Raw genomic sequence first — 21,404 nt, forward strand, 5'->3', positions numbered from 1 at the left:
AACTTCATGGGCTACTTTCCTCTCAATGGTGGTATTTGTCTGGTTTGACCTTTTGGAGTTCTTATGTATACTGTCACAACTGTTGTGAATTCGTGTGTACCTACAACTGCTCTGTAGTGTTCAGAAAACAGTTTCCTTGTATTTATCCTCTGCCTCTGGCTCCTATAATCTTTTGAAAACCCCTTCTGTGATGAGCCCTGAGCCTTAGGAGGAGAAGGGGTATGACATACATGTCTTATTTAGGGTTAAGTGTTCCAAAGTTTCTTATTCTCTGTGCCTTGACTAGTTGCAGGTCTTTGTGTCAATTGCTATATACTGCAGAAAGAAGTATTCCTGCTGAAGTTCTGGAAAGGCACTAAGTCACTAGGAGTCAGTTTGACACTGCTGATAAAGACTCTTGTAAGCTTCTTTGCTGGGCAGGTACTTCATGCTACACAGTCCATAGCACATATCTAGCCACTGCTTCTAATTTCAGTATTACTAAAACAGTTCCAGATCCCCAGCAAGATTAACAGAAAGTTGTGGATTTTATTCCTCAGCAATCCCAGCAGCATTGCAAATACTACAGAGTCCTTGATAATGGTTCCTAGACTACTGATTCATCACCAAACATCAAATATCTTCCACAGTAGAAAAATGTATGGTGGTTGGATCCACAATTTCTCTCTCTCTCTCTCTCTCTCTCTCTCTCTCTCTCTCTCTCTCTCTCTCTCTCTCTCTCTCTCTCTCTCTCTCTCTCTCTCTCTCTCTCCAACCCATACATAGCTGGTATTTCTAAGTGAAGAAAAGTTTTCAACAAAACTATGAAAAATCAAGAATACCCATGTTTTGGCTACCAATTTTATTGCATAAGGTTAAAGGAAAGCTAGTTACTTTTGGTGAGGAGTAAAGGAGAGTGCAGAAATTTCTGGAAGAATGGCATTAGGTTCATGGCCAGTTGCAGCAATTACAGCTGGTATCAAAAACAAGCCCTGCTTGACAATGCTGCTGGTATGTGATTCCATTGATGCAGTGCCAGAAAGCATTTCTGTCATCTGCCACAGGGTAGAGGCCATCTGCTTTGTCGGCACAGAATCCACTACCTCCAGAGCTTCCTCCGGAGCTTCCACCCCCACTCCCACTTCCTGGAGGAGTAGTCACTGGCTCAGAAGGCACATCAGGAGCTGTGCAACCTGAAACATACAAGTAGAGTGAGTCAATGGGTGGGCTTGATGCAGCAGTGGAAGTAAAGTAAACTATGTGCATTATAGCCAGAATATGGATGCAATTAGCTGCAGTCTCACAACTGAAGAGGCTGTTAAGACATAGTAGGAACTAAGAAAAGATGTAATGTGAATGCATGCCAGAATTATCTTGTTCTCTCCTTTGCTATTTAAGGCATTCAAGAAAGACCTAATATGCAAAAGCAGATATTTTTAAGATATGACTATAAATACCTCTGAAAGAAAAACATGGGAACAGGTAGGAAGGTTGAAATATTCCCTGAGTGATGGACTGGATATATAAGAGTACAGGCAAAGCTTCCTGTTAATTATCCCCAGAAGCCTAAGCAAGACATTGAATAAGGAACAGAGAGAGAGAGAGAGAGAGAGAGAGAGAGAGAGAGAGAGAGAGAGAGAGAGAGAGAGAGAGAGAGAGAGAAAGTTGTATGTAAAAAAGTAAGCACAATTTCTTCTGACTCTTACAAACCTTGAAATCCTAGAAAATCTGATCTCACACACTCCAAAGATAAGCTTGGTTTTCCATAATTCCCTTAGAAATTAGGACTTAGGGAATGTCAATAACTTTTCTGTCACCTGGACAAGTACAACAGACTGAAATGGGAAGAATACCCCAAGACAATAGGAGTGAGAATGCCAAGACTGCCTTTAAATTAATAAGCAGATATTATTTACACACACATATATACATACATACACACAGACACACGCACAGGACACTAATGCAGTCATTTACCTTCAGTGGATATACCAAGGGCTTTGTTCAAAGTAGAAGTCAGAGGAAATTTTCCCTGATCACAGAAAGAGCCAGTGAAGTCATCAAGGTCAATGGCCCAGATCATGGCACCTCCAAAATTGTTCTGCTTAAGCCACTGAGCCTGTTTAAGAGTAGAGGGTAGAAGGTTCCTTTGATTTCCTGAGCCTTGGGTCTGTTATGGCAGCAAATCCAAGGAGCTGGCCTTACCTTAACACTGAAGCTCTTGATATTGTCATAGCCAAGCCACTCGTTGGCCTTATAGGCATAGGGCACTTCTTGGGAGGCATCCCAGACCTCAGTGGCTCCATTTCTCAGAAAGGTGCAAATCTTTGAATGTCAAGAGAATCAAACCCTTTAAATATTAACCCCATTAAAGAGAAAACACATTATCTTCTTTCCATTCATATCCCCAGTTAGGGTTACCTGAATTTTACAATTCAGTTTTGTTTGTAGAAAGTAAAAGAGTTATTTTCTCTTTGCAGTGATTGAGATGAGACCCAGAACTTGTCATATTAGATAAGTACATGCTCTATCACCCCCACTTTATCACATCCCAAGTCTGAGATTCCATCTCACACCAATCAGAATGAGTAAGATCAAAATCTCAGGTGACAGCAGATGCTGGTGAGGATGTGGAGAAAGAGGAGCACTTCTCCATTGTTGGTGGGATTGTAAGATGCTACAACCACTCTGGAAATCAGTCTGGCAGTTCCTCAGAAAATTGGACATAGTACTACCTGAGATCCCAGATATACCATTCCTGGGCTTATGCTCCAACATGTAATAAGAACACATATTCTACTATGTTCATAGCAGCCTTATTTATAATAGCCAGAAGCTGGAAAGAACCCAGATGTCCCTCCACAGAGGAATGAATACAGAAAATGTGGTACTTTTACACAATAGAGTACTATTCAGCTATTAAAAACAATGACTTCATGAAATTCTTAGGCAAAGGGATGGAACTAGAAAATATCATCCTGAGTGAGGTAACCAAATCATAAAAGAACACATGTGGTATGCACTCACTGACAAGTGGATAATAGCCCAGAAGCTCAGAATATCCAAGATACAATTCACAGACCACATGAAACTCAATAAGAAGGAAGACCAAACTGTGGATACTTCCATCCTTCTTAGAAGGGGGAACAAAATACCCATGGGAGGAGATACAGAGACAATATATGGAGCAGAGACTGATGGAATGGCCATTCAGAGACTGCCCCAACTGTGGATTCAACCCATATAAAGTTACCAAAACCAGATACTATTTTGGATGCCAAGAAGTGCTTGCTGACAGGAGCCTGATATAGTTGTCGCTTGAGAATCTCTGCCAGTGCCTGACAAATACAGAAGTAAATGCTCTCAGGCAACCATTGGACTGAGCACAGGGTACCCAATGGAAGAGCTAGAGAAAGGACACAAGGAGCTGAAGGGTTTGCAGCCCCATAGGAGGAACAACAATGTGAACCAACCAGTACTCCCAGAGCTCCCAGGGACTAAACCACCAACCAAAGAGTACACATGGAGGGATCCACGGCTTCAGCCACATATGTAGCAGAGGGTGGCCTTGTTGAACATCAATGAAATTAGAGGCCATTGGTCCTGTGAAGGCTCAATGCCCCAGTGTAGGGGAACACCAGGACAGGGAAAGGGGAGTAGATGGGTTGGTGAGCAAGGGGAGGGGTGTAGGATAGGGTGGTTTCAGAGGAAAAACAAGGAAAGGGGATGATGTTTGAAATATAAATAAAGAAAATATCTAATAAAGACTCAACAGAGGAAAAAGTAAGGTAGAATGGATATATATATATACATATACATATACATATACATATACATATACATATACATATACATATACATATACATATACATATACATATACATATACATATACATATACATATACATATACATATACATATGCATATACATATACATATGTGTGTGTGCATAATTTAGGGTACATAATTCACAGAGTACTATACAGCCAATATACTGACCTCATAGTAGGCCCAGAACCCAGCCTGTCTGGTATAGGGCCCAGCAGGGCCATCACCAGAGGTAGGGGCACCAATTCCATTATCAGAGGGGTTTCTCAGGATGAAGGTGTGTCCATACTCTGGGAATCCAACAATGAGCTTCTCAGCTGGGGCTCCATTGTTCTTCCAATAGTTCATGATATAATCCTGTAATGGCAGCAGGTTAGACACAGGACCTGACTAGTCAGTGGTCTGTGTTAGGATCCAGGCAAATTATACTGTTCATAATGAGTGGATTTACTTATTGGTAGTTTATTTTTCAAAATTTTGGGGTGAAATTATAGACATGCCCAATAACTTAAGCTATTTACCTAAATAAATTAGCATCTGAACTTGCATTAATCTGGAGCCTGATTTTCTATATGATTTATAACCCCTTCCCCAGTGTGCATTTCTGTAGGGTCTTACCACATTGAGGTAGGCATTGCTACCAGTCTCAGTAGGGTATTTGTAAAGAGGACTATTCTCCCCAGTGTAGCCCTCCCAGGAGCCATGGAGGTCATATGTCATGACATGGATGAAATCCAGGTACCTGAGAGGTAGTAAGATTTAAAATTATTTCTGATAACTGTTTTTCACATCTACGCAAGCAAAGATGCCTTTTCCACAGCAAGTGTGCAGACAAGTCTTTGAGCACAAGACATCTCAAGAATATGTACTTGAAAGGTTCTCACAGAAGTTTAGGATAAGGGCACCACTCACTTAGAAAGTTCAGGGATCTCATAGCCAGCCTGGATATTGGAAATTCCACCAGCTACAGCAGCAGTAACCATCAATCTGGGCCTGTTGCTCTCAATAGCCTCCTGCTCAAAAGCTTCACGCATTTCCTACAAAATAATTCAAGCATTCTTGAAGTTAATTTCAGCTATTTAAATAATAATAAATACATGTTTACAAAGTATCTTTCTTCTCCAAAGTACTTTCAGCTATTTTGTCTGACTTCAGTCTATCATATCCTAATAAAATCAATATCGATGGTATAAATTTAAAAATTACAGCTATGTTTTATGTGTGGGAGTTAGGAAATTGACACCAGAGTTCCACAGAAAGTTAATGGAATCCAAGATCTCAGATGACCAGTCAGAGCTCACTTGTATCACATCATTTTGAAGATACATTTTCTGCAGTACTCTTATATAGCTTTTAGTGATTTAGAAAGTTGCTTCCATACTCCTTACAACATAGACATTTCATTCAATGAATTGATGAATTAGCCAATGGAGAAGGTGGGAATGGCTGGGCAACAGGTCCAATTCAGTGTCAGATGTTAATTCACCTACATTCTGTATGTGGTGGTTCTAATAGGTATGGCCCCATAGACTCAGATGTTTGAATGCTTTGCACATAGAAAGTGGCACCATTAAGATGTATGGCCTATGTGGAGTTTGTGGGACTTTGTTAGAGGAAGTGTGGAAAAGGGGGCTTTGAGATATCCTATCTTCAAGATATGTCCAATGTAGCACCCAGGCTTTCCCTGCTACCTAGGAATCAAGATGTAGAAATTTCAGTGCCTTCTCCAGCACCCATGCCTGCATACACACTGCTATGTTTCCTTCCAGGACAATAATGGACTAAACATTTGAAACTGTAAAATAGCCCCAATTAAGCATTTTCTTTATGAGTGTTGCCATGGTTGACCTGGGGAAGAGACAGCAGAGGTGACCTGCACACTCTTCCCCAAGTTCCATTGCCTGCCTTCCAAGAATGCCCCAGAAACATCTAGGTCAGACTGTTCCACACCAATCCCCTGCCTGTCAGGTTCACCTGGAGCACAGTCAGTAGAGATACGCAGCATGACAATGGACCTCAGCGTCCATTGTCAGGTCCAAGCCTAGGTTTTCCTCCACCTCCCAAGGAGTCCTGCTTTAATAAAGAACTATTAAGCCAACATCAAGGACAAAGAAATGGTTAAAGATGCTTTAAGTCCAGTGTAAGAACACAATCAACTACAATAACAAGGGCAATATGGCACCACCATAGATCAGCTACAGCAAGACCTCGATATCCTAGCACAACTGAAGCAAAGAAAAGACTTAAATCCAATTTTATAAAGTAGATAGAGCTCTTTAAAGAGGAAATCAATACATCCCTTGAAGAAATACAGGAGAATATAATCAAATAGGTGAAGGAAATGAATAAAACTGTTCAAGACCTTAAAATGTGAATAGAAGCAATAGAGAAAACACAAACTGAGACAATCTTAAAACAGGAACTAAAGATGCAGTCAACGACATAATACAAGAGATGGAGGAGAGAATCTCAGGCACAAATGATACAAGAAATTGATGCATCAGTTTAAAATGCAAAATCTAAAACGTTCATAATGAAAAACATCTAGAAAACTTGAGACACTATGAAAAGACCAAACCTAAGAATACTAAGAATAGAAATAGAAGGAGATTGCTCGCTCAAAGTCACAGAAAATATGTTCAACAAACTGGTAGGAGAAAATTTCTCTAACCTAAAAAAATGTCCCTATAAATGTACAAGAAGCTTACAGAACAACAACAAATACAGTGAGCCAGAAAATAAAATCTACCTACTACATAAAAAATAATCAAAGTGTTAAATGGGCAGAACAAAGAAAGAATATTAAAATATGAAAAAAAGGCCAAGTAGCATATGCAGGCAGACCTATCAGAATTACATATGACATCTCAACAGAGACTTTAAATCCCAGAAGATCCTGGGCAGATGTCTTCTAGAGCCTAGGTGATGACATCTGTCAGGACAGGCTACAATACCTAGCAAAACTTTCAATCACCATAGAAGGAGAACCAAGATATTCCATGAAAAAGAACAAATTTAAGCATCTCTTCTTCCACTTCAGAAGAGATGAAGAAGGATACTTCATAACACTAAACCAAAAATCTACCAAGATGAGGTCTCAATTCTGAATATTCTGAATATCTCAATTCTGAATATTAGGGGAATCCCAAACACAAGGGCATCCACATTAATGAAAGAAACATTATTAAAGATTAAATAAAACATTGAACTCCACACATTGATAGTAGGAGCCTTCAATACCCCACTCTCACCAATGGAAAGGTCATTGAAATATCACCAAACTTCTCAGCTGATAAACAACTTCAGCAAAGTGACTGGATATAAAATTAACTCAAACAAATCAGTTCCCTTCCTTTATGTAAATGATAAATGGGCTGAGAAAGAAATTAGGAAAATAGTACCCATCACAACAGTCACAAGTAATATAAAATATCTTGGGGAAACTCTAGCCAAACAAGTAAAAAATCTGTATTACAATAACTTCAAGTCTCTCAAGAAAGAAGTCGAAGAAGACCTCAGAAGATGGAAAGATCTCCTGTGCTCATTGGGGGTGGGATTAACATAGTAAAAAATGGCAATCCTACCAAAATCTATCTACAGAATCAGGGCAATTCCCATTAAATTCCAGCATAATTCTTCAAGTCCAAGTGGATCAAGGACCTCAATATAAAATCAGATACACTGAATCTAATGAGAGAAAGTGAATCTTGAACTCGTTGGCACGAGGGGAAATTTCCTAAACAGAACTCCAATGACTCAGTCTCTAAAATCAAGAGTCATTGATAAATGGGACTTCATGAAACTGAAAAGCTTCCGTAAGGCAAAGGACATAGTCAATAGGACAAATTGGCAACCAAGAGATTAGGAAAAAAATTCTTCACTAACCCCACCTCTGATAGAGGGCTAATATCCAAAACATATAAAGAACTCAAGAAGCTAACCTCCACAAAGCCAAACCAAATCAAAATTTTAAAAATGTGGTATAGAGCTAAACAGAGAATTAACAACAGAGGAATCTCAAATGGCTGAGAAGCACTTAAAGAAATGTTAAAAAGTCCTTAGTCATCAGGGAAATGAAAGTAAAATGACCCTGAGATTCCACCTTACACAAATCAGAATAGCTAAGACCAAAAACTCAGGTAACAGCACATGTTAGTAAGAATGTGGAGAAAGAGGAACACTCCTCCATTGCTGGAGAGATTGCAAACTGGTACTACCACTCTGGAAACCAATCTGGAGGTTCCTGAGAAAACTGGAAATAGTTCTACCTGAAGACCCAGCTATACCACTCTTGGGCATATACCCAAATAACACTCCACCATACCACAAGGACATGTGCTCCATTACACTCATAGTAGCCTTATTTATAACAGCCAGAAGAATGTGCAGAAGAATGTGGTTCATTTACACAATGGAATACTATTCAGCTGTTAGAAATGAAGACATCATGAATTTTGCAGGCGAATAAATGTAACTAGAAAATATCATCCTGAATGAGGTAACTCTGACCCAAAAGTCCACACATGTTATGTACTCACTGATAAGTTGATACTAGCCAAAACTACCAAATACCTAGGATACAACCTACAGACTGTAAGAAGTGTAACAAGTAGAAAGGCCCAAGTGAGGAGGCTTCAATTCCACTTAGATGGGAGAAGGAAATAATCATGGAAGCAAAAGGTAGGGAAGGTCCTAGGAGTTGGGGGAGGGGAACAGGATCAAACATGGGAGGACAGAAGAGAAACCATGCCCAAGAGAATAAATAGAAATAAGCAGCTTTGGGGGGGGGGGTGTTGTGGGACCCTCTGGAAAGTACCAGAGATCCAAGAGGTAAGAGACTCTCAGGACTCATTGAGAGCCACCTCAATGCCCAACATTGGGGAGAGGGAACTCAAAGAGTCTGCCTCCATCAGATAGACAGGGCCTCAAGTGGAGAAACAGTAACTAGCCCACAGTCAAAATTTTTGACCCAGAAGTGTTCCTATCTGAATGAACTACAGGGACAAAAATGGAGAAGAGAATGAAGGAAATGACTGGCCCAGTTTGCAATCCATCTCATGGGCGATCACCAAGGCCTGACACTACTACTATGCTATGATGTGCTTACAGACAGGAACCTCATATTGATGTCCTCAGAGAGACCCTACCAGGAGCTGACTGAGACAGCTACAGATACTTACACTCAACCATTGGACTAAAGTCAGGCACTGCTATTGTTAAATTAGGGGAAGGACTGAAGAAGCTGAAAGGGAGAGAAACTCCATAGGAAGAGCAGCAGTCTCAACTAACCTAGCCCCCTCCCCGGAAGCTCCCAGAGAGTATGCCACCAACCAGAAGCATACACTGACCAGTCTGAGGCCCTTGGCACATATGTACTGGAGATCTGCCTTGTCTGACCTCAGTGGGAGAAACTGATTTTAAACCTCGAGAGACTTGAGGCCCCTGGGGAAGGGGAAGGCCTGCCTGGGGAGGGGAGCACCCTCTCAGAGGCAAGGGGGAGGAAACATGGGATGAGGAACTGTGAAAGGAGGACCAAAGGAGTCAAAAGCCTCACTTTACCTAGAAAGATCCTTGTGACCCTGCCAAAGGGAAGAATTAGGTGACTCTGTATTTGCTTTTGGATTCTGTAGACCTTAGATTTTGTGTATTTTATCACAGCATTTATCAAAATGTGCTACAGTTGCGGCTTATGTTTCAGTTCTCCAGCTAAGATGTGTGTTCTTTAGTCAAGACTCTGCCTTACTCTTGGTTTTAACCTATTCCCAATAACTACGACAGAGCATAGATTACTCAATAACAGTAGGCAACTTTTGTGCAATGATGCTAACCAATGACTCTAACAGACATCACAGGTATTTATGATTCCAGCTATGTGATGTCCAAATTACTCTTGCCCTTTTAGTACCTTAGTTATTTATCTGTAAAATAAAGGTCATAATGCTTAAGGAACCTATATTATTTAGTAAATGTCAAGATAAAGTAAAATGTGGTTCTGAAAACAGCATGGAAAGTAATGTGCAGCATATAGATTGTTCAAGGACATCATGATATCTAATGAACTTTCTTATGCTAAGAATCCAAATCTATAATTCTAAAGTCATGTTTGGTTTTATTGTGCAAGCACCTGGTCCTCATTGAAAAAAAAATAGACTTTGAATATTATAGGGCTAACATCTTTTCATGGTTTCCTCACCTTCACCAGGACAGTGAAGAGATGCTTGTCCTGAGGAGGGCTCCCACGTGAGCCTGGGTATTCCCAGTCCAAGTCCAGTCCATCAAACCCATACTGACGCAGGAATTTGATGACTGAAGTAATGAAGACCTGGCGGTTCTGAGAAGTGGAAACCATGGTAGTGAAACTGAGGGAAACCAAAAAAGTCAGAGTAAGGCCTTGATGTTCTGAACACACTGGAATAAAAATAGTTTAGAGTTCAATTTCTGCCTCACAGTCCTTGACCAGGACCTGACTGAAAACTAAAGTGTATTCCAGGGCTATTCTGGTTTCTCTTTGCAATCAATACTCTTACCAGCCACAGTACCTCAGCATTCACTTTATTTTGCTATTCTTCCCAACTCCCAGTTCAAACATTTTCCTAAAATGCCTTTGTTGTTTTGAATACCCAACTAACAGTTCAGATCATTCTGTCTTCAAATAAGCCCCCAGTTCCTATATACTCAAATAAGTCTTATTTCATATACATGGTCTCATTTTTCTTTCTTGAAAAGACAGACAAAAGATATACAGGACCTTCACTAGACCTTGCAGCTTTTATATATTTTAAGATTTTTTTTTTCTGAAGTAGGGAGCTAAAGCTCAGAAGATGGTGTCCCAAAACATCCATCCAAAATTATCCATATAAATGTCACAGTAGCTAATCTAAAATCTTCTGATAAGTATTGATGATCTGATGTGGTAATTTATTAAGTAAAAAAATCATTTAATAGATCTTCGTAATATCCATCTGGAATTTTGAAGTATAAAAGGACATGGATTATGCTAAATTAATGAGTGGTTTTCTAGAGAGAACTTACGGAGCAGTTCCAAAGTTCCAGCCTCCAATTGCCAGGAGGGTTTTCAGTTTGCTGTTCCTATAAAGCAACAGAGAAATTTTTAAATTTATGTCTCCTGACATTTAAAATATCATTTCTGTTTATGATATTGAGCTTGCTCAAATTATTCATGGTAGGACTGATGTGGTATTATTTACTTGAGTTATTTGAGCTATTTTTTCCGCTACTGAAACTTTGTTTACAAAAGCTCTTTGTATTATCACCATAAATAAGATCAGGGATATGCATAGAAATCAGAGTTATATAATTGTTGGATTTATTGCTAGCAATATTTGTACTACATATAACTTAAAAAGCATAATTGGCTCAATGTCCTTTCCTCATGTAAAATGTTAAATGCTGCTTAAGCATAATCATATTTTATCCTTCATTTAACTAATATAAGATAATTGGAGTATCACTGCAAACACAGGTAACAAGTGAAAAGGGGGCAATGAAATTATATAAAATTAAAGCTACTACACAGCAAATCCATAAAGGCAATAGAAAAAGAACATAATATGTAGATCACAGGATTTGTAGCTGGGTGATATCAATGGCTACCTTTCTCTTTGGGTAGCATGCAGAATACCTTAGAGTACCTTCCAACATCACAAATGCTAGGAGGTAGAGGTGAACATTCTAGTTTGACACCAGTATAATTTCTCCATATTTTATGATATATGTGATGGTGTACTCAGAAATAGAGCCTTATCATTACACTATAGAAAATAACCAACAGCCTTAGTAATAGCCTATGATTGAGGGAATTGGTTAGGGACTGTTTTGACCAGTGATTTAATACACTGTAACGCACTCTTGCCACATGAAGTTTTATTTGGTGCACAAGATTTTGAGTTGAGACCAGAAGCCACAACAGCACCTAGAAAATGCTCTCCACACAGACCACTTACATTCCCTCAGTGCCTGACTTCCTCCAACTGTCCTTCCTCCATTTGTCATCATATTCTCAAACCACAACTCTGGTTTCATCATGCCACACCAGAAGCCATGCTATCCACCAGAATCCCAGGTAGGCTGGTTGTGTGTATGCTGCCCCACTTTCTCAGTGTTTGTCAAGCCCGTGGCTACTTGCCCTACTTGTTACCATATCCCAGCCCCTAACTCCAGAGGAGGCATCCTGATATACCAGAGGACATAGTAACCACCAAAACAACAGATAGTCCACCCACCACAGCATTGTTCCTACTCAGTGCCCTGTATCCTAGTCCCTCCCAGTCATGACATACACCTCCATCACCATATCCAGCATCCAAAATCTGATGAGGACCACTGGCTGGACCAGAGGTCATACCTGACACCAGAACTCCAGGCTTCAACTTGAGTAAGCAACATCTACTCAACCACAGGCCACTCCAGCCAGAAGACCAGAGAGGATACAGAAATCAAGAGGAAAAACACACACCGAATAAAGACAAACTCAGAAATTATCACCTAGAGCTATAATTATCTCCAAATCATAATCCTGAGTGCCACTGTAAGAACACAATCAAAACAGCCAGGATAAAGCATCCCCATCAGAGCCAAGCTATCCTACTATGGAAAGTACAGAATATTCTAACACAGCTAAAGCACAAAAAACAACCATAAAACCAACTTAATGAAAATGATAAAGATCCCCAAGGGGAAATGAATAAATCTGTTAAAGAAATTGAGGAAAAGACAAATAAAAAACTGGAAGAAATGAATAAATATCTTAAAGAAAGCCCAAAAAAGCAAACAGTGGAAGAATTTGAATAAAACAGTTCAAGATCAGAAAATGGAAATAGAAGCAATAAAGAAAACAAAAACTGAGGGAATTCTGAAAATAGGATAAACAAACAGGAACTACAGAAACAAGTATCATGAACAGAATATGAGAGATGGAAGGGAAAATCTCAGGCATTGAAAATATAATTAAAAAGATAAATACATAGGCCAAAAAATGTTAAATCTAAAGAGTTTCTGACACAAAACATTCAAGAAATCTAGGACAGTATAAAAGGTCAAATATAAAAATAAACAGAGTACCCAGAGCTGACTCTGTGCCACAGCACTCCATACCCAAATACCTTCAGGAGAGAGCTGGTCTCACAGGAGTACTGACATAACTGTAAGACCAGGTAAGACAACCACTACTGCACAAATTCCTGGTCCAAGAGGGACCCACCCAGAGCCATTAGGACACAGGAACCAAGGAATATCCAGGGACAGGATCCTTCCAATTTCCATCTGCACCCCAGAGCTGACCCTGTACCACAGCTCTTCATACCCAAATTCCTCCAGGAGAGAACTGGTCTCCCAGGAGTACTGACACATGGACTTTCAGGAGGAACATGCAACAGTCAGAAACAGCAAGACTAGATAACACCAGAGATAACCAGATGTCAAAGAAGGCAAGGGAAAGAACATGAGCAACAACAACAACAAAAAAAAAAAAAAAACAAGTCTACTTGGCATCATTAGAAACCAGTTCTCCCACCACAGTGAGCCCTGGATACTCCAACACACTAGAAAAGCAAGACTCTGATTTAAAATCACATCTCATGATGATAATAGAGGGCTTTAAGAAGCACATAAGTAACTCCCTTAAAGAAATACAGAAGAACACAGGTAAACAGCTAGAAGCCCTAAAAGAGGAAACACAAAAATCCCAATAAGAAAAATAGAGGAAAACAACCAAACAGGTGCAGGAATTGAACAAAACCTTCCAGGATCTAAAAATGGAAATGGAAACAAAGAAATCACAAAGGGAAACAACCCTGGAGATAGAAAACCTAGGAAAGAGCTTGGAAGTCATAGATGCAAGTATCACCAACAGAATACAAGAGATAGAAGAGAGAGTCTCAGGTGCAGAAGATACCATAGAAAACATTGACACAAAAGTCAAAGAAAAAGCAAAATGCAAAAAGGATCTAACCCAAAACATTCAGAAAATCCAGGACACAATGAGAATACCAAACATAAGGATAATAGGTATAGAAGGGAATGAAGATTCCCAACTTAAATGGCCAGTAAATACCTTCAACAAAATTATAGAAGAACTCTTCCCTAACTAAAGAAAGATATGCCCATAAACATGCAAGAGGCTTACAGAACTACAAATAAATTGGAACACAAAAGAAATTCCTCCTGTCACATAATAATCAAAACACCAAATGCACAAAACAACGAAAGAATATTAAAAGAAGTAAGGGGGAAATGTCTAAAGGCAGACATATCAAAATTACACAAGACTTCTCACCAGAGTCTATAAGAGCTAGAAGATCCTGAGCAGATGTTATACAAACCCTATGAGACCACAAATGCCAGCCCAGGCCACTATATCCAGCAAAACTCTTAATTACCATAGATAGAGAAACCAAGATATTCCATGATAAAAATTTACATAATATCATTCCACAAATCCAGACCTACAGAAATAATAGATGGAAAACTCCAACACAAGGAGGGAAAGTACACCCTAGAAAAAGCAAGAAAGTACTCTTTCAAAAACCCCAAAAGAAAATAGCTACACAAACATAAAATTAACATCAAAAATAACAGGGAACAACAAGCACTATTCCTGACTATCTCTTAAAATCAATGGATTCAATTCCCCAATAAAAAGACATAAAAAAACAGACTGGATATGTAAATAGGACCCAGCATTTTGCTGCATACAGGAAACACAACCTCAGAGTAAAAGGCTATAAAGCAATTTTCCAAGCAAATGGTCCCAGGAAACAAGCTGGAGTAGCCATTCTAATATCAAGTAAAATCAACTTTCAACCAAAAGTCATCAAAAAGGATAAGGAAGGACACTTCATACTCATCAAAGGAAAGATCTACAAGAAGATCTCTCAATTCTGAACATCTCTGCTCCTAATGCAAGAGTACCCACATTCATAAACGAAACTTTACTAAATCTCAAAGTGCTCATTGTATCCCTCTGATCTCCTTTTGTTGTCTAATTGCTCTGGCTAGGACTTCAAGTACTAGAAAGGGCAATTTGCAAATTCATCTAGAATAACAAAAAACCTAGGATAGCAAAAACTATTCTCAACAATAAAAGAACCTCTGGTGGAATCACCATCCCTCACCTCAAGCTGTACAACAGAGCCATAGTGATAAAACTTCCATGGTACTGGTACAGAGATATGCAGGTAGATAAATGGAATAGAATTGAAGACCCAGAAATGAACCCATACACCTATGGTCATTTAATTTTTGACAAAGGAGCTAAAACCATGCAGTGAGAAGAAAGACATCATTTTTAACAAATGGAGCTGGTTCAACGGAATGTCAGCTCAAGTCCAAGTAGATCAAGGACATCCACATAAAACCAGATACACTGAAACTAGTAGAAAAGAAAGTGAAGAAGAACCTCGAACACATGGGCACAGGGGAAATTTTTCTGAACAGGACACCAATAGTATATGCTGTAAGATCAAGACTTGACAAAAGGGACCTCGCAAAACTGAAAACTTCTGTAAGGCAAAAGACAGTCAGTAGGACAAAACAGCAGCCAACAGATGGGGAAAAGATCTTTACCAATCCTACATCCGATAGAGAGCTAATATCCAATATATACAAAGAACTCAAGAAATTAGACTCTAGAGAAACAAATAACCCTATTACAAATGGGGTACAGCCGGGCAGTGGTGGTACACACCTTTAATCCCAGCACTCGGGAGGCAGAGGCAGGCAGATTTCTGAGTTCGAAGCCAGCCTGGTCTACAGAGTGAATTCCAGGACAGCCAGGGCTATACAGAGAAACCCTGTCTCAAAAAAATAAAAAATGGGGTACAACCACTCTGGAAATCAGTTTGGAAGTTTGGGAGGGGAAATGAGGAAAGGGGATAAAATTTGAAATGTAAATAAAGAAAATATCTAATAATTAAAAGGGAGAAAAAAGAAACAGAAAAAATCAAAATATATATATATAAAGAAGTGGAAGGAAGGATTAAGGAGATGTTGTTCAACAAATATAAACTTTAATGAAATAGGAAGCAAAAGTTCAAGAGCTCATCTTTAAACACTGTTTCTATAATTCATAGCACTGTTTAGTATTTTGAAAAGCATTAGAAGTTTATTTAAAATATTTTATCATAAAAATGTGTGAAGAATATTTGCTGTTTTAGCATGAACCACACTACAATTTGTACTTATTCAGAACATCAATGCATGCATGTGGTTAACAAAAAAAAAAAAAAAAACAGTAAGAAGGAAGTGTCTGTGCAGAACTTCTTGGCCCTGGTGATAATGTCATGTATGTATTTTATCACATGGATCAGGCCAAAAATGAAACAGAATAATCACAGAAGAGAGGGTAGAAAGACTGTAGGAAACAAACAAGAAAGTAAATTACAAGAAAGGTGTTTTTCAGATACAACAGAGAAGTTATGCATATGAATTCACAGCAATTATAACAGCATTCACCAACATATCCACAACCTCAGGCCAGACAGAATATTATCAAGGAGAGGGAAGATTGGCAAGAGGTTCCATTCTTATCTGAAGCAACTAGTGCAGATTGATAGCCTCTGGGAGCGTCTATTTTCTTGTAGGGTGGGATTCCTAATAGGTAAACCTTATTAAACCTTACTGCAGTGGATACCCATGTACCCCAAAATATATGGATAACACAAATTATATTCACTGGCTTTAAAACAAAAACAAGAACACTAGGTTGCATAGGTAGAAAAAGGGGGAGCATCTGGGAGGATTTGGAAAGAGGATAGTATGATTTGAATACATTATACAAATTCTTACAATTAATTTTATAATAGGTAAAGTTACATAGATAAGTAGATAGAAGATAGATAGATAGATAGATAGATAGATAGATAGATAGATAGATAGATAGATAGTTGATAGATAGATAGATAGATAGATAGATAGATAGATAGATAGATAGATAGATAGATAGATAGACAGATAGACAGATAGACAGATAGACAGATAGACAGATAGACAGATAGACAGATAGACAGATAGACAGATAGACAGATAGACAGACAGATAGACAGATAGATAGATGGACAGACAGGTTAGGCATTGAATTGTTACATATCACAAATCTGTTGGTTATGAATAACATCTTCAGAATCAATGATGGTAGTAACTATTGGTCCAAAAGATATAACTTAGATATCTATTTGCCCCTTTCTTTTACCTGTTTTTCAAGTCATTGAAAGCTTTATAGAGAGTAACATCATTCCATTCTATGGTGGTGATCTCATTGTTCTGCATCCCAGCAAAGGCATAGATCAGGTGAGTACACAGGCAGGGGTTAATGTCATCAGGCTTGAAGCTCCCCAGACCTGGCCGATACTGGGCCCAGTTGGTGAAGTAGCATATCAGATTGTAGGCAGACCCTGTGGTGATCAGGAATAAGTATGATGGTCTGGTATATTGGGTACTGAACTGTGAGAACAGTTGGGATTCTGTTTCTGTTTCCCTACCTGCCTCAGAGCCCTGATCTCCAAATATAGATGGCTACTGTGAGCACTGTTACACAGAAATCAAGAGATGGTAAAAATACATTTGGGGATCTTGAAACAAAAATGCCCATAGTTCAGGAAGCCATAGTCTCAGAAAGACTAGTGGGTAAGAATTATAAACTCATAGGTTGTCAACTTTCAGAAACCAGCAATAGCAGCTGAGCTAAAGTCTACTCCCCCATAATGCAAACCCATCTCTCTTTCTCTAATATGTTTTATCTCCTGGTACATTTTTCCAAATGTAACAATACTGGAATGTATTTTACTTAATTTTATTAACCAGACAGTATGTAAATTAAGATATTTAAGTTTTATGGTAACTAACTGTTTTGTCAAAAGTACAACATAGAACCAGCGACTTACCCAGCTGAGCATTCAGCAGAAGAGCCAGACCTAGACAGAGAAAACAGATAGTTATTGTGAAGCAGTTGCCTGAATCTTCTAGGATATAACTCTAGAGCCTTGTGATCCATCCTGCTTACCATGTGTTATGACAGCCCAAGTGAAACTTTGCAGTTGTGTAAAGTGGTAACCATTTCAGTAAACATTCTTTGATCTACACTTTAGCACTTGGTCAAAAAATGGTCTCTACCCTTTTGAACACTCTGTGCCATAATTTTTGTAAATGTGAAGTCTACTATGTGTGAATCAGGGCTGACTGAAATTGCTCCAAATTCACAGTGCTCAGTGACCAAAGAATCAAATGTGCCTCACTTCCCAGAGCTGATATGAGCTCAGTACTTCAACGGAGAAGGCATCCTCTAAAGCAGAGAGTCAAACTGGAGGAACACGTTGGTAACATCTTCAGAGAAATTTTGCTAGAGAAGATATACATCCAGATACTTCTCCTTGGCTTCAGCAGAGAACGTTCTTAAGACATTATCTCCCTCTATAGCCCATGCTGCCCTTGACCTAGAGAACCTCCTGCCTGTGCCACTTAAGTATGGAGACCACAGGTTTGAATCACTGTGAAGAGAACTGGGCCACTTATCTCAGCGTCTTTTGTATACCAGGCTTTGGAATCCCTTTGAAAGAGGCTTTAAAGCATAACAATGTCTCTAAAGTACAAATTTAGAGCAGCTTGTAAGTTTTAGACATGAATTGGCTCTAAACAACTACTGAATCAACCACTTATCGAATGTCTGGGAGTGACAGTTATGTCGTCATCATCTCAGCAGTATTATAAAGGAAAATAAATAATCCAGCAGAAAGCAGAGCAAAGAAAACTTGCATATTTCTGTGACAATTGCTACTGATTTTTTTGTTTGTTTCTTTTTGTTTTATCTCCAAAGGAACGATTTCCTATTTACAGAAAAGTAAATAAACATATCAATTTAAGGCAAGTGGTGCAGGAAGTTGAGTAAGGAATGAATGGCTGGAGATGACAGAAAAAAGTAAGACAAGGAGACTTACTTTTAGCACCATAACATGCCAGTGATGTGAGCTTAGAGACCAAGAGAAAGACTTATTGTATGAGAAAAGAAAATTTGCAATGAGAAGGAAGAAACAAAAATGCCAGAGGTCATGCACTGACTGTTCCCTGGTTATGAGATCTTAAGAGGAAAGGATGCACGGCAAAACCAACGGTCTGGCTCTAACTACAGACTTACCAGTGACAAGAAGTAGCTTGGCCATCGTTTCTTCCGTACTGCTCCAGGAGAACCTCAAATGGCTTTTTATAACACCCAAGTGCTTACTTATCATAAGGGTTTCTAAGTGGTCTGGATTTAAGCCAGATGTGTGTGACTAATCACTTTATTCCTAGATCTCCCCTGCAGATTTGGCTGCTTAGATCTCTCATAACCTTTCCTGCCCTGTATGGACAAAATAACACCGTGTCTCCTTCAAAAGGTCATGTAGACCAACATAAATAACCTTGAATCTTAATAGCCTTTTTGGCAGTTCCCAGTGTGGACAACCACCTGTTCATATACTAGCGTTCTTTCATTTTGTGGACATTTCATGACTGGCGTGAAAGAATGTTCTTATTGAAAAGTAAACACTAGAAACCCTTGGAAATTATTAGCTGCTTTAAAACTGTTTTCTTTTATGGAAGCTTTATATGCAGCATGTACAATCTGTGCCTAAAGAACTTTTCCTCTTTAAGGGATACTTCCTAAACATTCTGTCTATTCCTGTTCTTAAGAGTGACTCCAAGTTAAAATTATAACGTAATTTGGTTTAAAACTTTATGAATGGGAAATTAATCCTGATTACAATTCCTTCTAGCAGATTTCTACTTTAGATAAAATGTTTTACTCATTATTCCTGACAATTGAACTAATTTATAACTATAAACATAAACATTTAGAAGGCAATTTGACACCATTTCCATTTTGCAAAAGATAGAAATAGATTCTCCAAACTCTTGATTAGTTTTAAAATACCAAACATAAAGTCCTTCCTGCAGAACAGGCCTCAAATCCAACCAAAGAATCACTGGTTAACCCCATAATAGTCACTTCCCACTATTACCAATAAAATTATCTTGCCTGACAGATCAGTATTAAAATATACATTTACTACCTTGTAAAGTGAATAGCTTTTCTTCACCAGCAGCCCATACAGCACAATATGAAATGTGGAAGCTTCCAGCTTAGTTCCAACTTGATTTCTCTGTGCCCTACAGTCACAGGGTGTAGTTTCTTCAGCAAGAAGGTCTAACAAGCTAGTTCTTGTGTTTGAGCAAGAGCAATGGGAATAGCCTGAATTGTTCAGGGATTATCAAGGCCTTCCTGATTAACAACCATAGGAAATATCCCATGGTTAGCACTGGGATTTTTGTTCATTTAACCTATGGCTTCTGGAAACATCATCCACAAACATGGAGTATTTCAGTTAAAATTTTTCTTAAAAATTATTTGTTTAGGAAAAGCACAAAAGTGTCAGTGGAAACCCCTATGGAAGAGTTAGGGGAAGGATTAAAGAAGCTGAAGGAAACTGCAACTCCATAAGAACAATCATATCAACTAACTCAGACCCCTCAGAGTTCACAGAGACTAAGCCACCAACCAAAGAGCATACATGGGCTGGTCCATGGACCCCAGCTCATAGGTAGTAGAGGACTGCCTTGTCTAGCCTCAGTGGAAGAGGATGTGCCTAATCCTATAAAGACTTGATGAACCAGGGAAGGGGGATGTGGTGACAGGGTGAGCTTTGGGTGGGTGGGTGGTGGGTGGGTGGGGAGGTGGGAAACACTCTCTCAAAGGCAAAGGGGAAGGAGGATGGAGTGAAGAACTCTTGTAGGGGGGACCAGGAAAGGGGCAACATTTGCAATGTAAATAAATGAAATGATAAAAAAAAAAAAAGTGTCAGTAGAAGCCACAGAGATCAAGGAACCTGAGAGCCTCATGGAAGTTCTGAGGGGTGATACAGAAGCAGAAAAGGAGTCTGCAGGGCCAGCAATAGTTCCAAAACAACTAAGTGTGTGTAGGGAGGGGGAAGTAAGTCTTATGAAAAGATATTTTTGCCAGGCGTGGTGGCACACACCTTTAATCCCAGCACTTGAGAGGCAGAGGCAGGCGGACTTTTGAGTTCGAGGCCAGCCTGGCCTACAAAGTGAGTTCCAGGACAGCCAGAGCTATAGAGAAACCCTGTCTCAAAAAACCAATAAATAAATAAATAAACAAATAAATAAATAAATAAATAAATAAAATGAACTACAAAAAAAAAGATATTTTTAAAATGTGGAGTCACAAAATTGTGGAAAGGAAGATGGCAGAGAATTATAAATCTATACCTGGACTACAAGCACAAGTCATTCTTGATGAGCCATGGGGCTAATGGCACAAAACACAGGGAGATATGTGCCAGCCTGAGGCTCCTGTAGAAATAGGTCATTGCTCAATAGGGTCAGCCCTAGGCCCAAAGGCCAACCAGCCACTACCATGGAGCTGCTTCAGATGCCCACACTGCTTGCCCTGCTAGAGGACAAAGAGTGGGGGGCAGCAGTGCTGTAGTATAAAGGTCGAGTCTGGGGAGCCTTAGGTTGGCAGACATCACATCGAGGGCAGAGAGCTGGGCAACAGCCAGGAACTGACACAAAAAAAGTATGGTGTGT

At 39.2% G+C, this 21,404-nt stretch overlaps 1 protein-coding gene across 2 annotated transcripts in view; it reads right to left on the reverse strand.

Moving 5' to 3' along the window:
* Positions 1-894: 894 nt before the first annotated feature.
* The window catches only part of LOC110290865 (acidic mammalian chitinase), a 129,557-nt gene continuing 109,047 nt past the window's right edge, over positions 895-21,404 (reverse strand). For both annotated transcript variants that reach the window (XM_085835590.1, XM_085835589.1), the window contains exons 2-11: positions 17,708-17,737; positions 17,017-17,218; positions 10,842-10,898; positions 10,003-10,168; positions 4,722-4,846; positions 4,428-4,551; positions 3,981-4,166; positions 2,185-2,304; positions 1,957-2,098; positions 895-1,172 (exon numbers count right to left, since the gene is read on the reverse strand). In XM_085835590.1, coding sequence (XP_085691716.1) covers positions 928-1,172; positions 1,957-2,098; positions 2,185-2,304; positions 3,981-4,166; positions 4,428-4,551; positions 4,722-4,846; positions 10,003-10,168; positions 10,842-10,898; positions 17,017-17,093 — 1,242 coding nt within the window. In that variant the 5' untranslated portion in view covers positions 17,094-17,218; positions 17,708-17,737 and the 3' untranslated portion in view covers positions 895-927. The remainder of the gene's footprint in view (positions 1,173-1,956; positions 2,099-2,184; positions 2,305-3,980; positions 4,167-4,427; positions 4,552-4,721; positions 4,847-10,002; positions 10,169-10,841; positions 10,899-17,016; positions 17,219-17,707; positions 17,738-21,404) is intronic.

The sequence above is a fragment of the Mus caroli genome, unplaced genomic scaffold, assembly GCF_978045245.1.
Source record: "Mus caroli unplaced genomic scaffold, Mus_caroli_1 scaffold_3, whole genome shotgun sequence".
NCBI lineage: Eukaryota > Metazoa > Chordata > Mammalia > Rodentia > Muridae > Mus > Mus caroli.